Source organism: Microcebus murinus, chromosome 8 (genome assembly GCF_040939455.1).
Source record: "Microcebus murinus isolate Inina chromosome 8, M.murinus_Inina_mat1.0, whole genome shotgun sequence".
In the NCBI taxonomy this organism is placed as follows: domain Eukaryota; kingdom Metazoa; phylum Chordata; class Mammalia; order Primates; family Cheirogaleidae; genus Microcebus; species Microcebus murinus.
In genome coordinates, this window is record NC_134111.1 from 101,634,798 (window position 1) to 101,654,984 (window position 20,187).

At 49.3% G+C, this 20,187-nt stretch overlaps 1 protein-coding gene across 4 annotated transcripts in view; it reads left to right on the forward strand.

Moving 5' to 3' along the window:
- The window catches only part of TRPM8 (transient receptor potential cation channel subfamily M member 8), a 65,827-nt gene that overhangs the window by 16,256 nt on the left and 29,384 nt on the right, over window positions 1-20,187 (forward strand). The window contains exons 7-16 of one of the 4 annotated variants that reach the window (XM_076006070.1): window positions 551-669; window positions 4,319-4,609; window positions 6,516-6,611; window positions 7,437-7,566; window positions 8,434-8,579; window positions 9,343-9,455; window positions 9,864-10,080; window positions 16,375-16,466; window positions 17,736-17,877; window positions 19,163-19,334. In XM_076006070.1, coding sequence (XP_075862185.1) covers window positions 551-669; window positions 4,319-4,609; window positions 6,516-6,611; window positions 7,437-7,566; window positions 8,434-8,579; window positions 9,343-9,455; window positions 9,864-10,080; window positions 16,375-16,466; window positions 17,736-17,877; window positions 19,163-19,334 — 1,518 coding nt within the window. Of the gene's footprint in view, window positions 1-550; window positions 670-4,318; window positions 4,610-6,515; window positions 6,612-7,436; window positions 7,567-8,433; window positions 8,580-9,342; window positions 9,456-9,796; window positions 10,081-11,126; window positions 11,473-16,374; window positions 16,467-17,735; window positions 17,878-19,162; window positions 19,335-20,187 lie in introns of those variants that run through there. The other 3 variants (XM_076006068.1, XM_076006067.1, XM_076006069.1) reach the window with 3 other exon arrangements.

Here is a 20,187-nt window from a genome sequence, read left to right on the forward strand (position 1 = left end):
TGTGAAGTACCCAGGCATGTAGGAAGTGCAGTTTGAGTATTACCTGTTTATTAGAATCGTTTTTATTGCACATGCCAGAGGTTTGGTTATAATGGTATTCACAAAAAATGGAATTTTATTTGTATGGATACATAGGTACAGAAAATATTAGCTCTGGAAAAGACAAGAACATCGTTGTAATATGGCTCATTATTTCATGGATTTGGATATAGTACAAGTTAGATATGGCTCTTGAAATATAACACTTATGGAATCTGAATCTATGGAAAAAAATATGTTGATACCATTGTTACACTGTTAGGGTATGCAGTGGAAAGATGTTACTATTACTATAGCCTGAGTTGATCCTCATTATATACATCAGGACATATAGAATGTGGATAAGAAGGAGTGAAGATACAGTGAAATGACTATTTGGAGAGTCTGAATCTAAAAGAACTCGCTTACCATCCCCTTTGATAAATGGCTCTGATGATTTGCATAGCGATTGGTTCTGGCTGTCTTACTTCTGGGCCTTTGGTGAGTCGGTTGTTTCCTTGCCGTCCGATAGCCTTCAGCACCAACGAACAGGATAAGGATAACTGGAACGGGCAGCTGAAGCTCCTGCTGGAGTGGAACCAGCTGGACTTGGCCAACGATGAGATCTTCACCAATGACCGCCGCTGGGAGGTAAACAAGAGGCCGTCCTGTGTTTTCCCAAGGTCAGGTCTGGACGACGGCTCATCCATGTCCGACAGGGTCTTCTGTATTGAATCTTGTAAAGGATCATTCTGTTCTGGTACATCAGTGTTGCTGAGCCTCGATTTCCTCATCTCTAGTATGGGGTGATAACATTGACGTAGTTGGTTTGTTGGGAAGAGATAATAAAAGTAAATAGCCTAATGTAAGATAATATCAGCTCCCCAATGCCTTTGGCTACAGTGTCAAAAGTGATTCTCCACTTGAGTGTGGAGCTGCAGGTCTCCTCCTGGGAGCGGTGGGCAGAAGTATGGGGAAAGTACATGCAGGATGATTGAAAGTAGCTTGGCTAAAAATCAAGGCAGCAGCACTGTTTTGCTGCCTGCCCCACTTGCCTAGCCAAATTCAAAGGGAATTGTTAGCAGTGAAATGCACAAGGAAAAATGGAACACCTTGACTGAAGACACTCAATGAATGTCTTAGAGCTAGAAACTTGGGACTCTCTTAGTCAGATGAGCACCTTTAAAATGGAAACTGAACATGCAACAAAAACTGTATATTTTCCCGGAAGACTGCGTTTTCTTCCTTTTCAATTTGATTAGTGTTTTAGGGTCATATTTCCCAGCAGTATGTTCTTGTGAAGTCCAATCAGCCTTAGGAGCCCTAATAGAGATAATTATAAAGTGTCACGCTGAGCTTTAGCAAGGCTGCTTCTTTGCTTTCAGCTTTTCCAAATTAATTTAAGTCATTAGTGGGCAGTGAGAATACATTTAATTGTATACATGGATGTATAGATTTGGAAGTGCATGTACTCCATAACTTTCACCCTTATCTGCCAGGATCAGGGAACACCTTTAGGCTCATTGTTGTACAATCAAAGACTAAGACTTGATTTCTATTAACATGAGATCAATTTCAATGCTAGCAGTGCAAATAAACTAATGGCATATGAGTTTTTAAGTTTTTCATTCCTTTAGCAAAAGTTATATTGTATTTGGTCTTCACAGTATAACGAACCCCTGGGAGGCTTTAGTTAGTGAAGGGGAAGAGGAACTGTACGTAGATCTAGGTAATCGATTCATAAATGAATTACATGTTGTGTGAAATGTTCTATTTAAGTAAGGCCAGATAGTACACTAAACATAAACTTAGGCACACATTGAATGGCACTTTTAACTTTGTTACGTCAGCTAAAGATTGTTAAGGGTTAAAGGCATAATGGCCAAGAGCTTGGACTCTGGTGCCAGTCCATCCGCGTGACTTTGGGCAAATAACCTCTTTTGGCCTCAGTTTCTTCCTACAGTGACACGGTGGAGCCATCTTGTCCTGGCTTGTAAGAACTGACTGCTAAATTTTTAGAGATTTTGTGAGTTGGTTGTTCAAGATACTCATTATTAAAAAAAAATTTACAAACTTAGAATTACATAGATTTTATGAAAACAAAGATAATAATCAAAGCTCATCACTTTCTAATTCTTTGACTACATATACTATTACCTGTGCTCTGAAGGTTATTGATGTCTGTTGTATCTGAATGCTGGAACTTAAGGGTGCCATGCTGGTAGCTGAAAATTGGCCGTGGTGGGAGTATTTACACCATGGGAATTGACACCACAAATCGGGGTCTCTATTTTCTTTAAGAGAAAGGTTGTTAAACATTCACCAGCACATCACTGCTCAGCTGAAAATGGAAATGATAATAATAGCAATATCCACCTCATTGGGTTGTCAGGATCATTAAATCAGATAATGTTTCTGAAGTGCTTGGAACATTGGCACATTTTAAGCACTATTTGTTTTAAAATTAAAATCTTTGGAACTGATAATATCTGGGTAACTATTTATGGTGCACAAAGCAGTTTCATTATGTTAGTCTACTTGCCCCTCGTACCAATCCACAGCAGGGATTATGTCCTTTTGCTAGCTATTAAACCAGGGTCCCTGGGTTACCAATGCTTTTTTAAGGACTGCAAATCTCTGAAAGGACTTGGCCTGTGTTAGCTTATTTCATCCTCACAACCACGGGTTTCAGAGAAGGGCAAACTGAGGCACAGAGATGTAATTTTCCAGGTCACATGGCTAGAAAAATGGTAGAATCAAAGTTTGAAAACAAAGATGTGTCTGGCTGCACAGCCTTTTCTCGTTCCTGCATGCTAGTAGTCCTGAAGGTGTGGCCCCTGGGCCGGCAGCAGCCGGGCATAACCTGGGAACTTGTTACTGTGCAAATCATCAGACTCCGCCCCGGACCAGTGGAATCAGAAATTCCAAGGTTGAGTCCCAGCAATCTGAGTTTTACCAAGCCCTCTGGGGGACTCTGAGTAAAGTTTGAGAACCGCTGCCGCATGCTAGCAAGTGTGTCACTGATGGAAAGGCAAATGGATTTAGAAAGACATATGAGATCCTGGGCACAGGGGACACTTGCCTTGAGAACAGGAGAGAAAGTGCAGCTTCCACCCTCCCGGGGTGGCCATCTCCTCCCCTGCTGAGCCCAGCAGGATCCACAGTGAGGGACTCAAGGGACCTGTGACAGCTCCCTCTCTAGGCGATGAGTGATCCCCATGAGACCAACATTAGACAAAAGTGAAACCACTGATGCTGCCCTTGGCAAGGGATGCTTGTGTAGCCCAGAGTCAGGCAAGCCCTGTGAGGGAGTGAAGAGGGCTGGGGACGGTGGGACCGAGAGCCCAGGCTGCTGGGGCAGGTGCCCCTCAGCTCCAGCCAACTGGTCCCATGTTGTCAGAGCTGCTGGTTTTTACTCTTAAATCTAGGTTTCAATGCTGGGAATGTAGATTTTGATAAACGTTCTGATTTTTAAATGTTGGTAATGAAATCAAATTATAAGAAGGGCTGCAGAGGACACAAAAAACATGTCTGAGAGCTGGTGTAGCCCGTAGCCCTCTGGGTTGTGACTGAAGCCAACATTGATTAGCTCACTTGAGATTCTCAGTAAGTTTTCATGGGATAAATTTTATCAGAAGCCCAGGAAGTACAGATAAACACAGATCACTAATAATCAAGTGTAATCGGTAAGTGTTCCCGAGACTTTCTGGGATGTAACATGACAGGCATTTGCTTGGTGGCCTGTGGCTTGCATGTGGTTTGGTGGATTCCATCTTGAGAACTGCATTGGAGAACACAGTTGCCACAGTGGGAGGTTCACGGGCGTCTGTAAAGGGCAGCAGGCCCCCGGCACGGAATACAGCGACGACACTGGTGGCCGGCTCATGCTGGGTGTCTACTGTAGGCCCCAGGGGACCACTGCTGGTCCCCTACCCCAGCCCCAATGGAGTATTTCCCTTATGTCAGATGCTGGGGTCAAGTTTTGAGGAACATCATCCCTACATTAGGTACATTCATCTCCACTTTAAAATAGCAAGAGGCCAAGTTCATATCCAAGTTCACATGTAGCTGATTTCAAAGATTGCACCATACCACTTCCCTGTTCAGGTGTTTGGATTATAACCCAATGTCATGTTAAAACTGAAAAGACACATTTTAGTCTCGAGACAGGCTGGAAAGAGAAGTTGAAGATGCTATTACTCTGTGGCTGAAAACCTGATGCGGCTGGGAAAGAAAGACGCCCTGCGTTGTCCTTACCTTGCTTTCCCGGCGGCTAGTCCTGCTCTGCTCTCTCCCGCAGTCCGCCGACCTGCAGGAAGTCATGTTCACCGCCCTCATCAAGGACAGGCCCAAGTTTGTCCGGCTCTTCCTGGAGAACGGCCTGAACCTGCGCAAGTTCCTCACCCACGACGTCCTCACCGAGCTCTTCTCCAGCCACTTCAGCACGCTGGTGTATCGGAACCTGCAGATCGCCAAGAACTCCTACAACGACGCCCTCCTCACGTTCGTCTGGAAGCTGGTGACCAGCTTCCGGAGAGGCTTCCGGAAGGAAGACAGAAACAGCAGGGACGACATGGACGTAGAACTCCATGTATGTATGGCAGAATTCTCTGATATTTCGAGTCTTCCTTCAAAAAACCCCTCTATCTCCATCTTCCCACACCCTGTCTGGTCGCCATAAAGCAGTTAGCATGCCGACACCGTCTTTACGTGAGATTAGGCTTCTGCCTCGCGAGTTCTCTAAGGTCTTGCCTTATGCTCCACGCTGTGTTTTAAAGTGGTTGCAGTTTTCTCAGTGGCAAAGCTCAGTGTGGTGTATTTACTTTCTGAAGGTGTCTAACAGAGAATAGGGACAAACACACGGCTCCTCATGTCTCAGCCCACTGGACATGATGTCCTTAAAGTAGCTCCTTGCTGTTCATGCATGCAAAGGACTGAAGAACTGGTAAAGTGTTCTTTTTTTTTTTTTGAGACAGAGTCTCGCTTTTGTTGCCCAGGCTAGAGTGAGTGCCGTGGCATCAGCCTAGCTCACAGCAACCTCAAACTCCTGGGCTCAAGCAATCCTATTTCCTCAGCCTCCCGAGTAGCTGGGACTACAGGCATGCGCCACCATGCCCAGCTAATTTTTTCTATATATATTAGTTGGCCAATTAATTTCTTTCTATTTATAGTAGAGATGGGGTCTCGCTCTTGCTCAGGCTGGTTTTGAATTGCTGACCTCGAGCAATCCGCCCGCCTCGGCCTCCCAGAGTGCTAGGATTACAGGCGTGAGCCACCCCCCACCCCCACCCCCACCCCGCCCGGCCCAAAGTATGCTTTTGTGAATAAAGGGGGTAGTGAATTTTGCAGCGGGGTAGTCCAGTATTCACGTGAGAGGATGTTGTGCATGTGCCACCCAACTCCCCCAGGCCTTCCCACTGTAAGCACAGGCAGGCCCGGTTTCCTGTTGCAGCTCTGCTGAAAGTGTGCTCTGGCCAGAGCCCAGGAACGGCCGGAGGTTGGTGTCTAAGTACCTGGGCCCCTCTCGACTTGGCGGAGCTAACTCTGAGGCACATGTTCGACACTGGCTCCTAGAGTTGCCCACAGGGTTAATTTCCATTTACCCCCCGAGATAACTTGCGTGGTAATGCACCTGTTATGAGTTTCTTTATTTTCCGATATCATTTCCTCACTCCTCTATTGATTTTCTTGGGATTACCTCCCAAATAAACTACTTACCTCAAATCCTTGTCTCAGGATTGCTTCTGGGGGAACTCAAACGAGATCATTATCTTTTGTAATTCTGGGACTTTGTGTGTGCCTGTGTATTGCAACAATGTAAGTGAGCTAGATGTTTGCAGGAATGGGAAGCATCTAGAGAGCTTCTATTTGACTCTATTTATGTTAAATCCCTCTGCAATGTGCATAACTGTGTCTCGTGCATTTTACACCTGGTAAGACTTGTAAGGAAGCTGAAGAGGAGTGTATACGTTTCATTGTTTCTATCTGCAAAGTTCCATTGGGAGTCATAGATTGCTGAATAGGAGCTGGGATTCTAGCTGATGTATCAGGAATCAAATCTTTGAATAACAGTCCAAAGAAACAAGCCTAGCTTTTCGTGGTGATAAAATTGAACTGAAACCATAGGAAAGTTGGGAGTTAGCTTGAAAGATTTTTTTCTGGAAGAGAAACAGTTTTATATGATGAGAAGACATTGCTTTCTCTTCAGCCTGCCATTCAGTTTTTAAATTACTCTCTGCACCGTTTTTTCACCCTTTATACTTTTCTGTCTAGTTGTACTTTGTTTTTTATGATAGATAAAAGACTTTGCATCAAATTATACCACCCAGTGAGTGGCAGAGATGAAATAGCATCACCGTGCTGTTAAAATGGACTCACACGCAGAGCTACAGAGCCCCCAGGCGTGGTGTGCTCTCCCAGGGCTTCCTGTTCCCTGTCTGCATGTCCTTAAAATGATTTCCACGTGCACACGCTGATCCTACGCTCTCCCTCTCCAGGACGTGTCTCCTATTACCCGGCACCCCCTGCAAGCACTGTTCATCTGGGCCATTCTTCAGAACAAGAGGGAGCTCTCCAAAGTCATTTGGGAACAGGTGAATGTCCAAGCCCAGGCCAGGCTTCCATCTAACGTGTGCTTTGTTGCAATGCTTCTGATCTCACATGCCTAGTGGAAAACATCATCACCAACTCGGAACGCCTGCTGTCTGATAAGCATGGTTGTGCCTCTGTTTCTGTGTCCATGGAAGTGTGTTTGCAGGGACGGCTCCTGGACAGCAGTTGGTTCTTGGTGGGCAACCCAGTAGGCGCCTGCTTCTCTGGTGTGTGTGGATATGTGCATGGTTTCTGTGTGGATGAGGTTTTCAAATTTAATTTTAAAAATCAATTTCTAGATTTATCTCATTATGGACTCCTGTCCATAATGGGGCCTGCGAAAATTCTGCTTTGGAACATTTATTGAGAATTTTCTTTGTTATTTAGCATGTATCGATGTTTGTAAATGGCTTATGGGCACTCGCGCCACATTCTCCATTTTCAGAGCATAAAATTGGATATCGAATACTGAATTCACACAGTCTTTCCAGGCCTTCTGTGTTCTTATCCACTGCCCGCCTTTGGGCTGTCACAGCATCATAGCGGGTTAGTCAGACCTCCCACGATCATGGTCTTCTGTCAGTTTCTCGTGGCATTCATCTTCATATTTTCTTTTTATGTGCTAATTCCATGTTCAAGACTGTGAACACATTCAGGCTCCGAGTTAGTTTGTGCTCATTGCAAATTCTACTTTGAATCAATATGAACAGTTCAGATGTTACTGTTTCCTCCTTCTGCCGTGAGCTGCTCCTTGTCTGACATGAATGTTGACCCCACGACTTCAAAGGAAGATGAATTAATCTTAACATTCTCCACCCCCCACAAAGACCAGGGGCTGTACTCTGGCCGCCCTGGGGGCCAGCAAGCTCCTGAAGACGCTGGCCAAGGTGAAGAACGACATCAACGCTGCTGGGGAGTCCGAGGAGCTGGCGAATGAGTACGAGACCCGCGCTGTAGGTGAGTCCCTGGCGATGGGCACTCGTCTAATGTAAAAGATTTTCTAGCTTCTCTGTGTTAGAGAAAAGGTGTCTAGTTATTTCTTTTAATTTATTAAAATTCCAAAGATACTATGTTTATTTCTGGATGACTTCAACTAGGCAGTGGCTCCTAATACCTTGACTTGAAAAACAATTTCTTCTGAGGATCTGGACCCCAATAATTTCTTCACTGCTAGGCAATGAAATATAAGCACACCCTTATTGCAGTAGGTCATTTTTCTTACCCCTATCCCATTTTTTTTGTCCCATGCCTTATCTGCCAGGAAAGGACAGAATGCAAATGAATGGGGGACAGGCTGCTTTGGTCAAGGAGAGGCAGAGGGTACCTTGCCCATTGCTGTGGCTCTGTTGCCTGAGCTCATCCCAGCTCCAATCACTGAGTGTTTATTGTCACGAACTGCCATAGGAGCTCCGCATGGTATAGTGTGGCCATAGAAAGCCTGTTATTCGGTGAAGAATTGTATCCAGATGCCGTTCCCTATGCCTTTTCTAAGTCTGCATTCTGCAGGCTGCTCTTGAGTTCAGGAGTGGCCCGGGCGGGTGGACAGTTCCGGGCGAGAGCAGCCCCAAACTCCAGCTCCTCTCTCCCTGTACTGCTGCCGCTGCAGAGCTGCTAACCCTAACCCTAACCCTAACCCTAACCCTAACCCTAACCCTAACCCTAACCCTAACCAACTCCCTGTGCTGCTGCCGCTGCAGAGCTACTAACCCTAGCCCTGACCCTAACCCTAACCCTAACCCTAACCAACTCCCTGTGCCGCTGCCGCTGCAGAGCTGCTAACCCTAACCCTAACCCTAACCCCCTGTGGTGTTGCTGCCGCTGCAGAGCTGTTCACGGAGTGTTACAGCAGCGACGAGGACTTGGCCGAGCAACTGCTCGTCTATTCCTGTGAAGCCTGGGGTGGAAGCAACTGCCTGGAGTTGGCGGTGGAGGCGACAGACCAGCATTTCATCGCCCAGCCTGGGGTCCAGGTAGATGACACTCAGCCACCAAACGACATACCCGGAAATGCCAGATGCTATTAACAGCATTAAAAAATATTAAAAAGCAGCCTCTCCTCCAATATAAAAGCCATAGCAGGGGCAGCTGGGCTCTTTATTGAGAGCTGTGCATTCCTTGGACGTGGTCGCATCTGCGCTCACCCGTCTAGCTCTTAGAGATGACGGGAGTTTCCTAATTTCTGGCTTCATTTGGAAGCCCCTCCTGTCCTGACTTCAAGAGTTGGTGCAGTCTGGGGAAAGCTTTTTCAGGCAGTTCAGCTTGAATTGACGTCAAGACACCAGCTGTCTCTCCTGTCCTGATGTCCTTGTAGTTTTCTGACAAAAGCATCCCATCTGCCTCCAGAAACAGGTCCTTGGGGACTCTACAGGTAGCATTGGCTGTGCCTGAGAATTTGGGATCATTGAAGAGAAAGGAGCTAGAAAGATAATTGTTTACATTTACGAAATAAAAACTAGACTTGGTTAAATATTCATAGGGTTTTGGAATTTGGACTCACACAACCTCTATCTTAAAGTTCACATAACCCAATTCAGAAAAAGACTTAAAATCAAATAGAATTTTAAATTGCTTTATCCTAGCCCTTAGAATCCAGGCAAATTATATAAAAGAATAAGGGCCTTGATTCAGAGTGTTACATATTTTGGGGAGGGTGTAGGGCTGGGAAGAAAGATTGCATCCCATCCCGAATATGGTTGATAAGGGTTTACGTTTTTTGTCTTTGCTTCCCTGTAGAATTTTCTTTCCAAGCAATGGTATGGAGAGATTTCCCGAGACACCAAGAACTGGAAGATTATTCTGTGTCTGTTTATCATACCCTTGGTGGGCTGTGGCTTTGTGTCGTTTAGGTACGTGTGCGAGCGTGTGTGTAGGAGTGTGTGTGTATGTGCGCTTGTGCGAATGGATGCAAGGCTTGGAACTTCACACTAGTTCACACTCGTGCCTACATGTTCAGTCTGGTGTCTTCCCTGGCTTTTCCTGGGTTCTATTTAAACGGGTAGGGGTGGGATCGTGTCTTCACTGTCTGGGGCAGAATTTGGGTTTGTTAATCGTCAAATGCCAAGGGTTGGATCTTGGTTGGGTCCACCTGAGAAGACCGTTCCACCCTGCCCCTCCTCCCAGCATGGGTCTGTATCAGTCTGTGCTTGGAAGGGAGCCGGAGCCCACACGGCTGTGCTGTCACATGGCTGTGCTGTCACATGGCTGTGCTGTCACGCATCTGCGCAGTGGTGATGCTGCCCTTACCTCCCGTACAGGAAGAAGCCCCTGGACAAGCACAAGAAGCTGCTGTGGTACTACGTGGCCTTCTTCACCTCCCCCTTCGTGGTCTTCTCCTGGAACGTGGTCTTCTACATCGCCTTCCTGCTGCTGTTCGCCTACGTGCTGCTCATGGACTTCCACTCTGTGCCTCAGCCCCCCGAGCTGGTCCTCTATGCGCTGGTCTTCGTCCTCTTCTGTGACGAAGTGAGACAGGTAGGACAGCCGTGCCCTTGGGCACCTCTTCCTGTCCTCCGTGAACGGCATTTTTCTGAAGCCAAGAGGAGCAGGAGTTACTTCTGAAGTTCAACAGTCATTCTTTTTCCAAAATAAATGTTTCCTTTAAAGGGCATTTGCAAGCTCTAAGCAATGCAGTGAGACCTCTCAGAACTGAACTCACTCCTGCCAGGGTCACTTCTGTGTTAATTGACTGAGATGGATTAGCCAGGAATGGAGAGTGTTCAGAGGGAAGAGAGACCTTGGACTTAAACCCACTCCCATCACCAGGCGCGGTTTGTGTCCCTGCCGTGGCCATCTCTGGGCAGCATGACAAGGGGCGTGGAGCTGGGAGGACTTTCGACCCCAGCATGTCAGACTGATAGTGTTTTGAAGCCGTGTAAGTCCCTGTGGGTTTCAGGGAATTTGTGTGAATTATTCTTCATGCTTTTCTGCAGCTTCTTGGGGTCTGCACTTCTTGGCATTGTCTCTCTGCCATTGAATCCAAACTCTAGCCCAGACCTCACGTGTAGCAGGTGCTTGGTTAGTAATTGTTGAAGAATAAGTGTTCATGGTGAAGGATGGTGCTATCCCCAAACTGTTATAAAAAGTCACCCCAGAAATCCTTTCAGACTTAGCAGCAGTTTACAAATTGTTTGAAAACTGCTGCTACTGTGATTTCTCTTGTCCCTTCTGAGACCAAATCCAGAGAATGTATCGATTCAGCAAGTGTGCACTGGGAACTCGCGGTTTATGAGGCACAACGGCACATGCTGCAAGAGATCTGGAGGGGGAAGGACACTCTTGTTGCCTTTACAGAGCCACTGATGAGTAGACGAATCCTAAGGTGGCTTCACCTGTCACGCCAACTCTGGTGGACTTTTTTTTTTTTTTTTTTTTTTTTTTTGGTGACTTCCAGGAGTCCTGGGTTGGGAGGGATTTGAGGGTCTGTCTGTCCTCAGCAGGAGCCTGTCTTGATGAGTGAGTGAGGTCTGCTGTGGTGTGGCAGCAGGGGCTCCCGGCACCAGCGCCCCTCCTTGCCTTGTTGGTTGGAGGTGCGGAGGGGGATGAGGGGGCGTGGAGGGGGAGGAAGGAGAAGCGAAATGACACGTGTCGATGTTGGGCACGGCAAGGTTATCAGGCTTCCTGTGGGCCGGCAGCCGTCCCCCAGGCTGGGCCCTGCTGCCTTGCGGGGCATCTCTGTAACCTCAGTCAGCCTGCTGAGGCCTCAGCCTCATCCACCGCGACAAAGCACCACAGACGGGGGCTGAAATAGCAGAGGTTCGATGACGCACAGTCTGGAGTCTGAGATCGGGGTTGTTCCTTCTGAAGGAGAAGCTGTCTGGGCCTCTCCCCGGCTTCGGTGGTGGGTCAGCAATCTGTCGTTCCTCGGTGTGTTGCTGCGTCGCTCCGCTCCTGTCCTCATGTCCGCACGCTGCTCTCCCTGTGTGCGCGTCTGTGTCCCAATCCCCCTTTTCTATATGGACACCGTTGTATCGGATCAGGGCCCACCCAGCTTCAGTGTGACCTCTTCTGTGCCTGGCTCGTCACACCTGCAGTGACCCTGTTTCCAAATAAGGCCACGTTCTGAGGTATTGGGGTTAGGAATTCACTGTATGAATTTTGGGGGACACGGTTTGGCCTGCCACCTGCCACCTTGTCTCTCTCTCTCAGCGGCCGTCTTCCGCTCCCTAGTTCTGTGCTTTGATTGCGATGTGTTGGCAGCAGCAGGGCGCGGCCACGCCTGGTTTGGGAGAAGCAGAGAAAGACCGAAGGAGACGGAGACACACCCAGACCAGAGTGGGGCCGTGCCAGGACAGCACTCCTCTAACCGGGAGCCCCGGGCCAGCTGCAGGGCTCACTCTGCACGAGGTCACGCGTGTCCCCTTCTCCTAACCAGTTATACCTGCAAACCAGGGCGGTGGGACCAGGGCCCTGGCTGCTCTTTCCTCCACTCTCGTGCTGGTGCCTTCAACAGGACGTCAGGGAGGAGACGGCAGCACTCCCAGCTTAGCCTTTCCTAGTGGGGGAAGAAACGGGGAGGGCCCCAACTCTCCCCCCCGGGAGAGGGCACTGACGTCTCATCTGTGGACTGGGAGGGCCATGGCAGTGTCTGTCCCCGGAGGGGGCAAGTGCCACAGGGTCCCCCTGGTCTGTGGAGAGTGGCGGGCGTGGAGGGCAGCCCGCCGTCGGGGCAACAGCCCACCGGAGAGGCAGCCGGGCAGCTCAGGCGTCAGTCATGCCAGCCTCTGACGGGCCCTCGGTGGTGTGAGTCACACGCGTGAACTGTGTCCCGTGGGCTTCCGTGGAGACGGCGGGGAGGCAGTTTCGCTTGCTGGAAAAGGCGCAGGGTTTGTAGGAACCTGAGCAGCACGTGCCATGGTCTGGTTTCTGCACCTGGGGGACCAGACCCACATCTTAGATGTAGTTGCGGAACAGCAGCCGTGGGGTCGCAGCCTGTGGGGAAATACGTAGTCTCAGGCACAGATGGGGGAGGGAGCGAGAACCAGCTGGAGTTGCAGATAGACGGTCGCTAGTGACTTACCTAGTTTCTCTGACCTTCTGGCTCCTCGTCCTCGCGCGGGTGGCTGTGCGCGGGTGGCTATGCGTGCGGGTGGCTATGCAGTAACCTGCTGCAAGAGGCTGCCGAGAGAAACGGGAGGACGGGGCCTGGCGAGCTACCCAGCGTGTCTCTTTTTGCATCAGCTCTGCTGGCGTTGATGCCCCTGAGTGTCTAGGCCTCCTAAGACTCAGCTACGGGCGTGGGGTGCTCTGATTGGGACACCTGCTTCTCGTTCATCTGGGACCCCCAGAGCTAGCACAGGGGCTGGTAGTGACTTGTTCCCGGCAGGTGTGTGTTTTAATAAATGAACTCACGAGGCCGGTCCTCATGGTTTAACCCGAGGGCTTGGCTACAGCATGGCTATGTAGGTGGTCATGGTGACGGCTCATGGACCAGCGCTCGGGAACCAGAGAGGAGCCCTGCCCGCGCTCCTCGCGTGAAGGTGCTTGTGGGTGCCCTTTTGGTGGCCTCTTCTTGGAATGGTCGGTGAAAAGTCAGAAGTACTTTTCCTGCTGCTTCTCAGCCTTTGCACTCCCAGACATCTCTCCCCTAGTCCTGTCCCCGACCCTGTCTCAGCTGCATTAAGACACAGAAGCTGATGTTCAAGTCCGCTCAGTACTCGGTTCCTTCAGGCATCTATGGAAACCGCGAGGCTGGGAGAGGGGACTGACGCGGGGCTGCTTTGGACGGCAGAGCTTGCCCTGAATGGAAGCTGCAAGGAGACGCGTCTTGGCTTACACCAAATGTTTCCTGTGTGTGTTTTTCCTTTTACAAAATATTTACTGAGTACTTAGTATTTGCTGGATACTCCTCTAGACACTGGGGATACAGCGATGAACCAGACAAATATTTCTGCTCTTCCAGAGCTTTCTACCAGTTGGAGATGATTTCTGGGAGCTTTCAAAGAGAGGAGATGGGCACTGGAGCAACCCCAGGAGGGCCAGTCTCACGTTCAAGGGGCGGTGGGCCCTGGGCACTGGCAATAATGAAACCTGAAATCGTAAATTGCAAACATCTCCGTGGCAATTTTGTGTGTGCATTTAGCAACCACGTCACCTGCATGGGTCATGCAGGAGGAGGTTAAGCATGGGTCCGTTTTGCTTGAAGAAGGACCCTGGGCAGGTGTAGCATGAGGTGTTGCTCAGGGAAGGCAGGGGCTCTGAGGGGAGGGGACGGCCGGGGGCAGGTGGGCAGGGGCATCGGGGAAGGAACGTGGGCCTGTGGGAGGAAGGGACGCCCTCGGGGCTGGGTCAGTCCCACCTGTCCTGTCTGCAATTATAACGGGTGATGCTGGCTACAAAGGGGACTGATGTTTAATAAGCATCTCTTCTTCTTTTAAGAATTGTCAAAAAAAAAAAAAGAATTGTCTTTGAATGGGCCGGTTTTAATTCAGCAATATCGTGTGTGAAAGCAGTGGCACAGGAAGTGCCCTGCGCTCGGGGCCAGCAGCCTGGGCCTGGCTGGCTCTGCTGTCCCCGGTCTCCCCCAGCCTTGCAGCTCTGACCTGTGGGTCTGCCATCCTGAGTGCGTCTACAGAGCAGCCATGGAGATGCTTGTTGTTCAGAGAACCCGACACTTGGGGTCGCTGTTTCTCTTCTTGTCTGCGGACTCAAGCCTTTGCCATCCCGCGTGAGTCTGGCTGTCTCTAAGAAACAGTGCTGCTGGGCTGGCGCTGTCTTAATTAACCTAGCTCACACTTGTTAGGGGGAAAAACCCAAACTGATGCTACCTGTTTTAGAGCGTGTCTGGCGTCAAAAAGCTGTGTTTGTCCGTCTCTACCTGTGTCCCCTTGCCCAGATGCAGCCGATATGCTGATGTGGAATTTTGGACCGAGGCAGTCGATAAGTGCAAACACAGTTGCTAAATAACCCTTGAGTCCATTAAACAGACATCGCAATGTTTGTTTAAAATGGGATACATTCCGTTATGTCTTTACGGCGGGCACCGTTCAACCCTAAGACCCATCGAATTTCCAAATCCTGAGAGAGATGAAGAAATACGGTCGTGGCGTTTTATGAATACAGCCTGTCTCTGGCATCCTACTCAGAGAAGAGCCCTCTTTTCATTTTAAAAAGTGTTTCCTCTCTGCAGTGGCACCTCGGAGCCCTGGAACTGACCCACGCAGGCCAGGCCTCTGGAAGCCACCTGTGCAGAGGCTGGCTGGGCGGCGCAGGTTGACCGGCGCCTGCTGCCTCCCACACCGGTTTCGGAGGGAGGAGCTGGCAGCACAGGGCCTGTCTCATCCGCCCCCACCCTGCTGGGCACCAGAAGAGCACGCGGTGGTGGCAGCCAGGCTGCTGGCACTAGCCAAGGGGACACTTCCTGCTGCCTCCCCAGGGGTCCGGCCTGGTTCTGAGCCCGGAGGGGGGGGCAGTCTTTGCACAGTGCAATGTCATCAGACTGCGGCCGCCCAGCCTTGGTTCCGTAGTGCCCTCACCCGCTGGGTCCCTCAAGCTCCGCTAGAATTGATAAGCGAAGGGAAGGAGATGCTTCTTGAGAAGCTGACGGGGTGTCTTGACTCCCTTCCGTGTCTGAGACCTCGGGGTTTCTGCGGGGTCTGAAGGAGCAGAGTGATGTGGGGAGAAGCTGCTGAGATTCGGAACCCAGAGGCCTGCGCCTCACTGGCCAGGTTCCTTGGCCGCTCGAGGCCTTGCGTTCAGCTGCAAAGTAGGAAAGACAATACCTGACTGCCAGACAGACACGTATTGCTGAGTTCATTTAGTAAAGTGAAGAAGTGCCAGGTCCCTTCGGCGACACTTCTTTGCTGTGCTTTCCTGCCTCGCACAAGTGGTGGTTCCCCGTGTGAACTCGCCTGGGGCTTCAGTCTCGTCCCCGGTCACACTTGAGCGCGTTTCCTTTTAACTTGTTTGGCGTCTGTCTTTCCCATGGGGCTGCGGGTTTCTTGAGAACTGGCGCTGCACCTCGTCCAGTATCTTTGTGTCCCAGGAGCCTGGCACAGGCATTTGGGAGCCTGTGTCTCTCAGTAAATATATTTTGAATGGATGGATAAATGAGAGGGTTAGATGACCATCCTGGAGTTAATCAAATCTAACTTAGGGATTGCTATAGAGGGTGTCCAGATGCATTCTTCTAAGGGATAATCCTTTTCCTCTTTGTCTCAATGTGTTCCAGACTTACTTTCTTCCAAAAAATCATGACCGATACAGACAAATTGGTCCCTGAGGCACACTGTTTCTCTCAGTCATTTCTGTGACCACAGACATAGGTGCCACATGCAGCACCTGTATATACATTTTGTTTATTAAAAAGGTTTCTTTTAATCAAGATATTTTACTGCCATATTCCAGAAAAATTTTACAGTAAATACACAAATCTACGATGACAGCAGTATGGATAACACCCTTTAGAATTGTGCAGTGCACAGTGTACACCACTGTACATGGCCAGATGTTCCACATTTGCCTACATAAGTTGTACTCACTTTTTTGCAGGTTCCTCTTGAACAGTCAGGATACATATGTCCTTTTTTTAAAATTTTTTTCATTTTTCCAGCAACACATGAAGAACAGAAGAGCCAGAGTGCAGCCCACTTTCCAATCCCCAGGGTCAGCATGAGCACGTGGTAGGGCTTACTTGGCATACGGAAGAACACGCGGGCACATCACTGGCTCGAAGGAGGCCTGGGAAAAAAATGAGTGGACATTTAAAAATCTGGAAGTGGTTGATGTTTCCAAGCCGCTGATGTCCCCTCTCTGTCCCTCTCTGTGCAGTGGTACATGAATGGGGTGAATTATTTTACCGACCTGTGGAACGTCATGGACACTCTGGGGCTCTTTTACTTCATAGCAGGAATCGTGTTTCGGTAAGTCCTTGTCACTTGCCCGGCGCTCGGTGTTCTGGGCACAGAAGTGGAGAATGGCTCTTTGTGCATTTCGTCCCCAAGGGAAGTCTATTGTTTTGTTTGGTTTTGTTTTCCCCATTGGAGATACTCGTTTGGCATAAAGTTGTGTTCCCTCTCTTCCCCTCCCAGTGACCGGTCATTACAAAGGGGGTCTTTATGACATTTCTCTTTGTTCTTATAGACTTTTGGGAGAGATCATTAGAAACTGGGGAGAGAAGAGGATGACGAGGATGTTAAATATCGTACAGTGTTGTTTCATTTCAGGCCGTGTGGTCTAAAACGCACTTGACTTTGGCTCGAATGGTGGCTGTGGAGTCTTCCCTCTCAGTTACAAGCATGTTTCCCCAATCCCACAGCCGAGCATGATATCACAAAAGCCAATCCAAGATTACCATCGAAGGCAAAAAGGAATGCGTCCCCCATGTGATAGAGAGATTGGGGTATGCCCCAACCAGTGGCCGGAGCTGCCTGCGCCTGCATTCCTCCAGGCCTGGCTTCCCCAGCTAGCCTTAAGATAAAGGTGGCCGCTGTGTTTGAGCTGTACTTTCAAAGGGCGTGACTTTAACTGTTTAACACCCTTTAACTGTTCATATGTGCACCTGGAAAGAATGAGATGGTTTACAATGAGTGCTCTCCCTCCAATTAGAAGGGTAAGGACTCCACTTCCTCCTCAAATAACCTCCCTTTCTTCCTGAGTGAAAGTGCCCAGCATATGAACCACTGTTGGCTGGACATGATTTCTAGATCATTCTAGTTAAAAAGCACATATGGCTTTCAGTGCCCCCATTAGCAGGTGGTTAGCTAATCGAATGGTCCGGCGTGAACAAGGTAGGTAGGTTTCATCGGGGGAAAAGGAAAGGACAAGTCGCAAATGGCTGGGAGGGTAGGTTTGGAACTGGCATCACCACGTGAGCCTGGGAGCCAAGACGGGCAGAGGCGATGTGATTGGGTCCCCGCAGTGGTGTTTGAGGACGAGGACAAATGAGGGCAGAGACCTCTGAGAGCTCTGTCTGGTGTGATGTCCTTACCTTCAGTGTCCTCTCTTGTCCTTGCCTCTACCTGAGCCCTCAGGGGCAGAGGACCATGGCCTGTGGGGGGGTGGTGTCCCTGACCGGTTTCCACTCGCCTGACCTCCAAGCTCTTGGCTGTTCTTGACATCTGGTTATTTGTAGAAACCCAACTTTGAAATGTGTTGCCCATATCTACAAACCCTCCCCCTCTTCCCCACAGGCTCCACAGTTCTAACAAAAGCTCTCTGTATTCTGGGCGAGTCATTTTCTGCCTGGATTACATTATCTTCACCCTAAGGCTGATCCACATTTTCACCGTAAGCAGAAACTTGGGACCCAAGATCATAATGCTGCAGAGGATGGTAAGAGTCAAGAACGCTGGTCGTCATCATGTTTCTTGCTGTCCCCAGAGTTTCTTTAATCGTTGACAGGCGGGATTTTGTCCCTAGAGTGCCCATTGCATTTCACAATCAGTGAGGTTTACTCTTTCATGTGTTTCATCAGGGCCTTCTCCAGGGTTAAAATTTAACAAAAGATGGTTGTTAGGAGCAAATAGTGTCATTCAGTGCATGGCTAGCAAATAACACTGTGCTTATTTAGATTTTTCACTTTACAATGTGCTTTCATTTGAGTCTTAACAATTTGCTAAGAGTGTAGGATGGGGAAGGACTTTTATGCCAATTTTATAGATGTGGACAGTTGAGTCCAGAGAGGTTGATATATTTAGAGACAAGCAGTGAGCCAGGCACACTGTGAGGGCTGGAACCTGAATCGTGTCACCGTGTAACGTAGATACAGGGACAGGCGATGCCAGACTTGTTTTGTACGTACAACAGACAGAATGACACACTGGTGGTGCTTCCCTAAGTTTGTTTTCCAGATGATCTGAACCTCCGCTGTTTCCACCTTTAAATCAGATGGCGTTTAGATTAGCTCATCTGGAAGTTTCTTTCCAATGCTGAGGTTCTTTGAGTTTGCGGTTTTAATTCAAAGCATATCTGAGGCATCCAGTCACCATGAAGTCATGCTATGTGTGCAAAAATTTTTTAAAAAATTAAACTCTTCATTCTTGTTTCATAGGATGATTTTTATTTTCCTAAAAAAGAAAAAACAAACAAAACTATAAAAATAATTTGGAGATTTAAAGAATACGAACATTTTTTTTCAGGTTGTATCAGGTTTTTTTCTTAATTAAAAATTTTGTTATGTGTGCAAATGTATGGGGTGCATGTGCAGTTTGGGGACACGTATAGATTGTGCAGTGGCCCAGCCAGGGCTTTTAGGTCAAGCACTGCCTGAGTAATGCGCCTTGTGCATGAGGGGGTGTAGAGACAGAGGGGTCCTCCCAGTCTGAGGTCCCTCCTTTGTTGTTGAGCCGGGATCTCAGAAACCTGCTGCTGCTGAGCTGGTTGGACTCCAGCAAGCACAAATGCATCGGTCGGTTTTCATTCTGGAAAACAGATGAGCCCAGACCCAAAGATGGTGACGGCTGTTTTTGCAAATCAGCATGTGAACTCTGGGTGACTTAGACGGTCCAGGCCCTGGAACCTCTGCCCTTCTCCGTGGTCCATCGAGAGTGGCCAGGCCGAGTAGACCAGGCGACCGTGGGTGCGGTCCTGACTCCGTTCTGATGTCCTCTGTTGGCAGTTGATCGACGTGTTCTTCTTCCTGTTCCTCTTCGCGGTGTGGATGGTGGCCTTTGGCGTGGCCAGGCAAGGGATCCTCAGGCAAAACGAGCATCGCTGGAGGTGGATATTCCGCTCGGTCATCTATGAGCCCTACCTGGCCATGTTCGGCCAGGTGCCCAGCGACGTGGATGGTAAGCCTGACTCGGCTCAAGTGGAGACAGCTGGGCGGGGGAGTTGCTTCCTGAACCCACCGCCAGGGCTGACCCTCACAAGGCATCTTCAGATTGGATCAGATCCAACACCGTGGTTGGAAAACTCATCCCTCAAAACCTTTCGTTTTCCCCTAAGCAAATGATACCAGCCTCGCAGACGTGTGCCCAACATTTCAATTTTTAAACCTTTTAAAAAATAGTGTTTCTCTTATTTTCAGTAGCTAGCTGGGAATTGAAAGCAGCAAGACTCCCTAGTTTAGAAATGGTGCTGCGAGTTTTGCTCTCCTATATAACAGAGTCACCGGGCACCCCTTTCTTTCAAAAAGAGCAATGCCGAAGACTTCACGTTGGAACCTGGAATTTCAGCTTCCAACATCAGCCCACGGCCGGCCGGTTTGGAGGCAGGCTGGCGGTGGCGCTGGCCCGGTTTGCGTAGGGAGAGTGTGGGCTTATGCAAATCGGGCATGTTCTGAAGGAGCTGGCTAGAGCATCTTGAGGATGCCCACAACGGTAGCCTTGGCTCGTCATTTCCTATCCTGCCACGATCGAATGATCCTGGTGGCGTCCTTGATCCAGTGCCTGCCCCTGTGGTGGGACCGCAGTCCCCGTCCTTTTCTCTGGGAGCCTCTTGGCCCCAAGCAGTCTCTCCGGCCCCTTCTGCTGAAGCTCTCCCAACGTCTGGGGGGCAGCTCCTTCCCACACAGCGAGGGAGGGCACCTTGTGCTCAGAGTCCTCGCTCTGCACACCGTGCTTGCCATTGCGCACGAGCAGGTGCATCCTGTCCTCATGACGTCAGTGGGTTAGCCCCCCGAGGGGAGCAGCACCCGCGGCC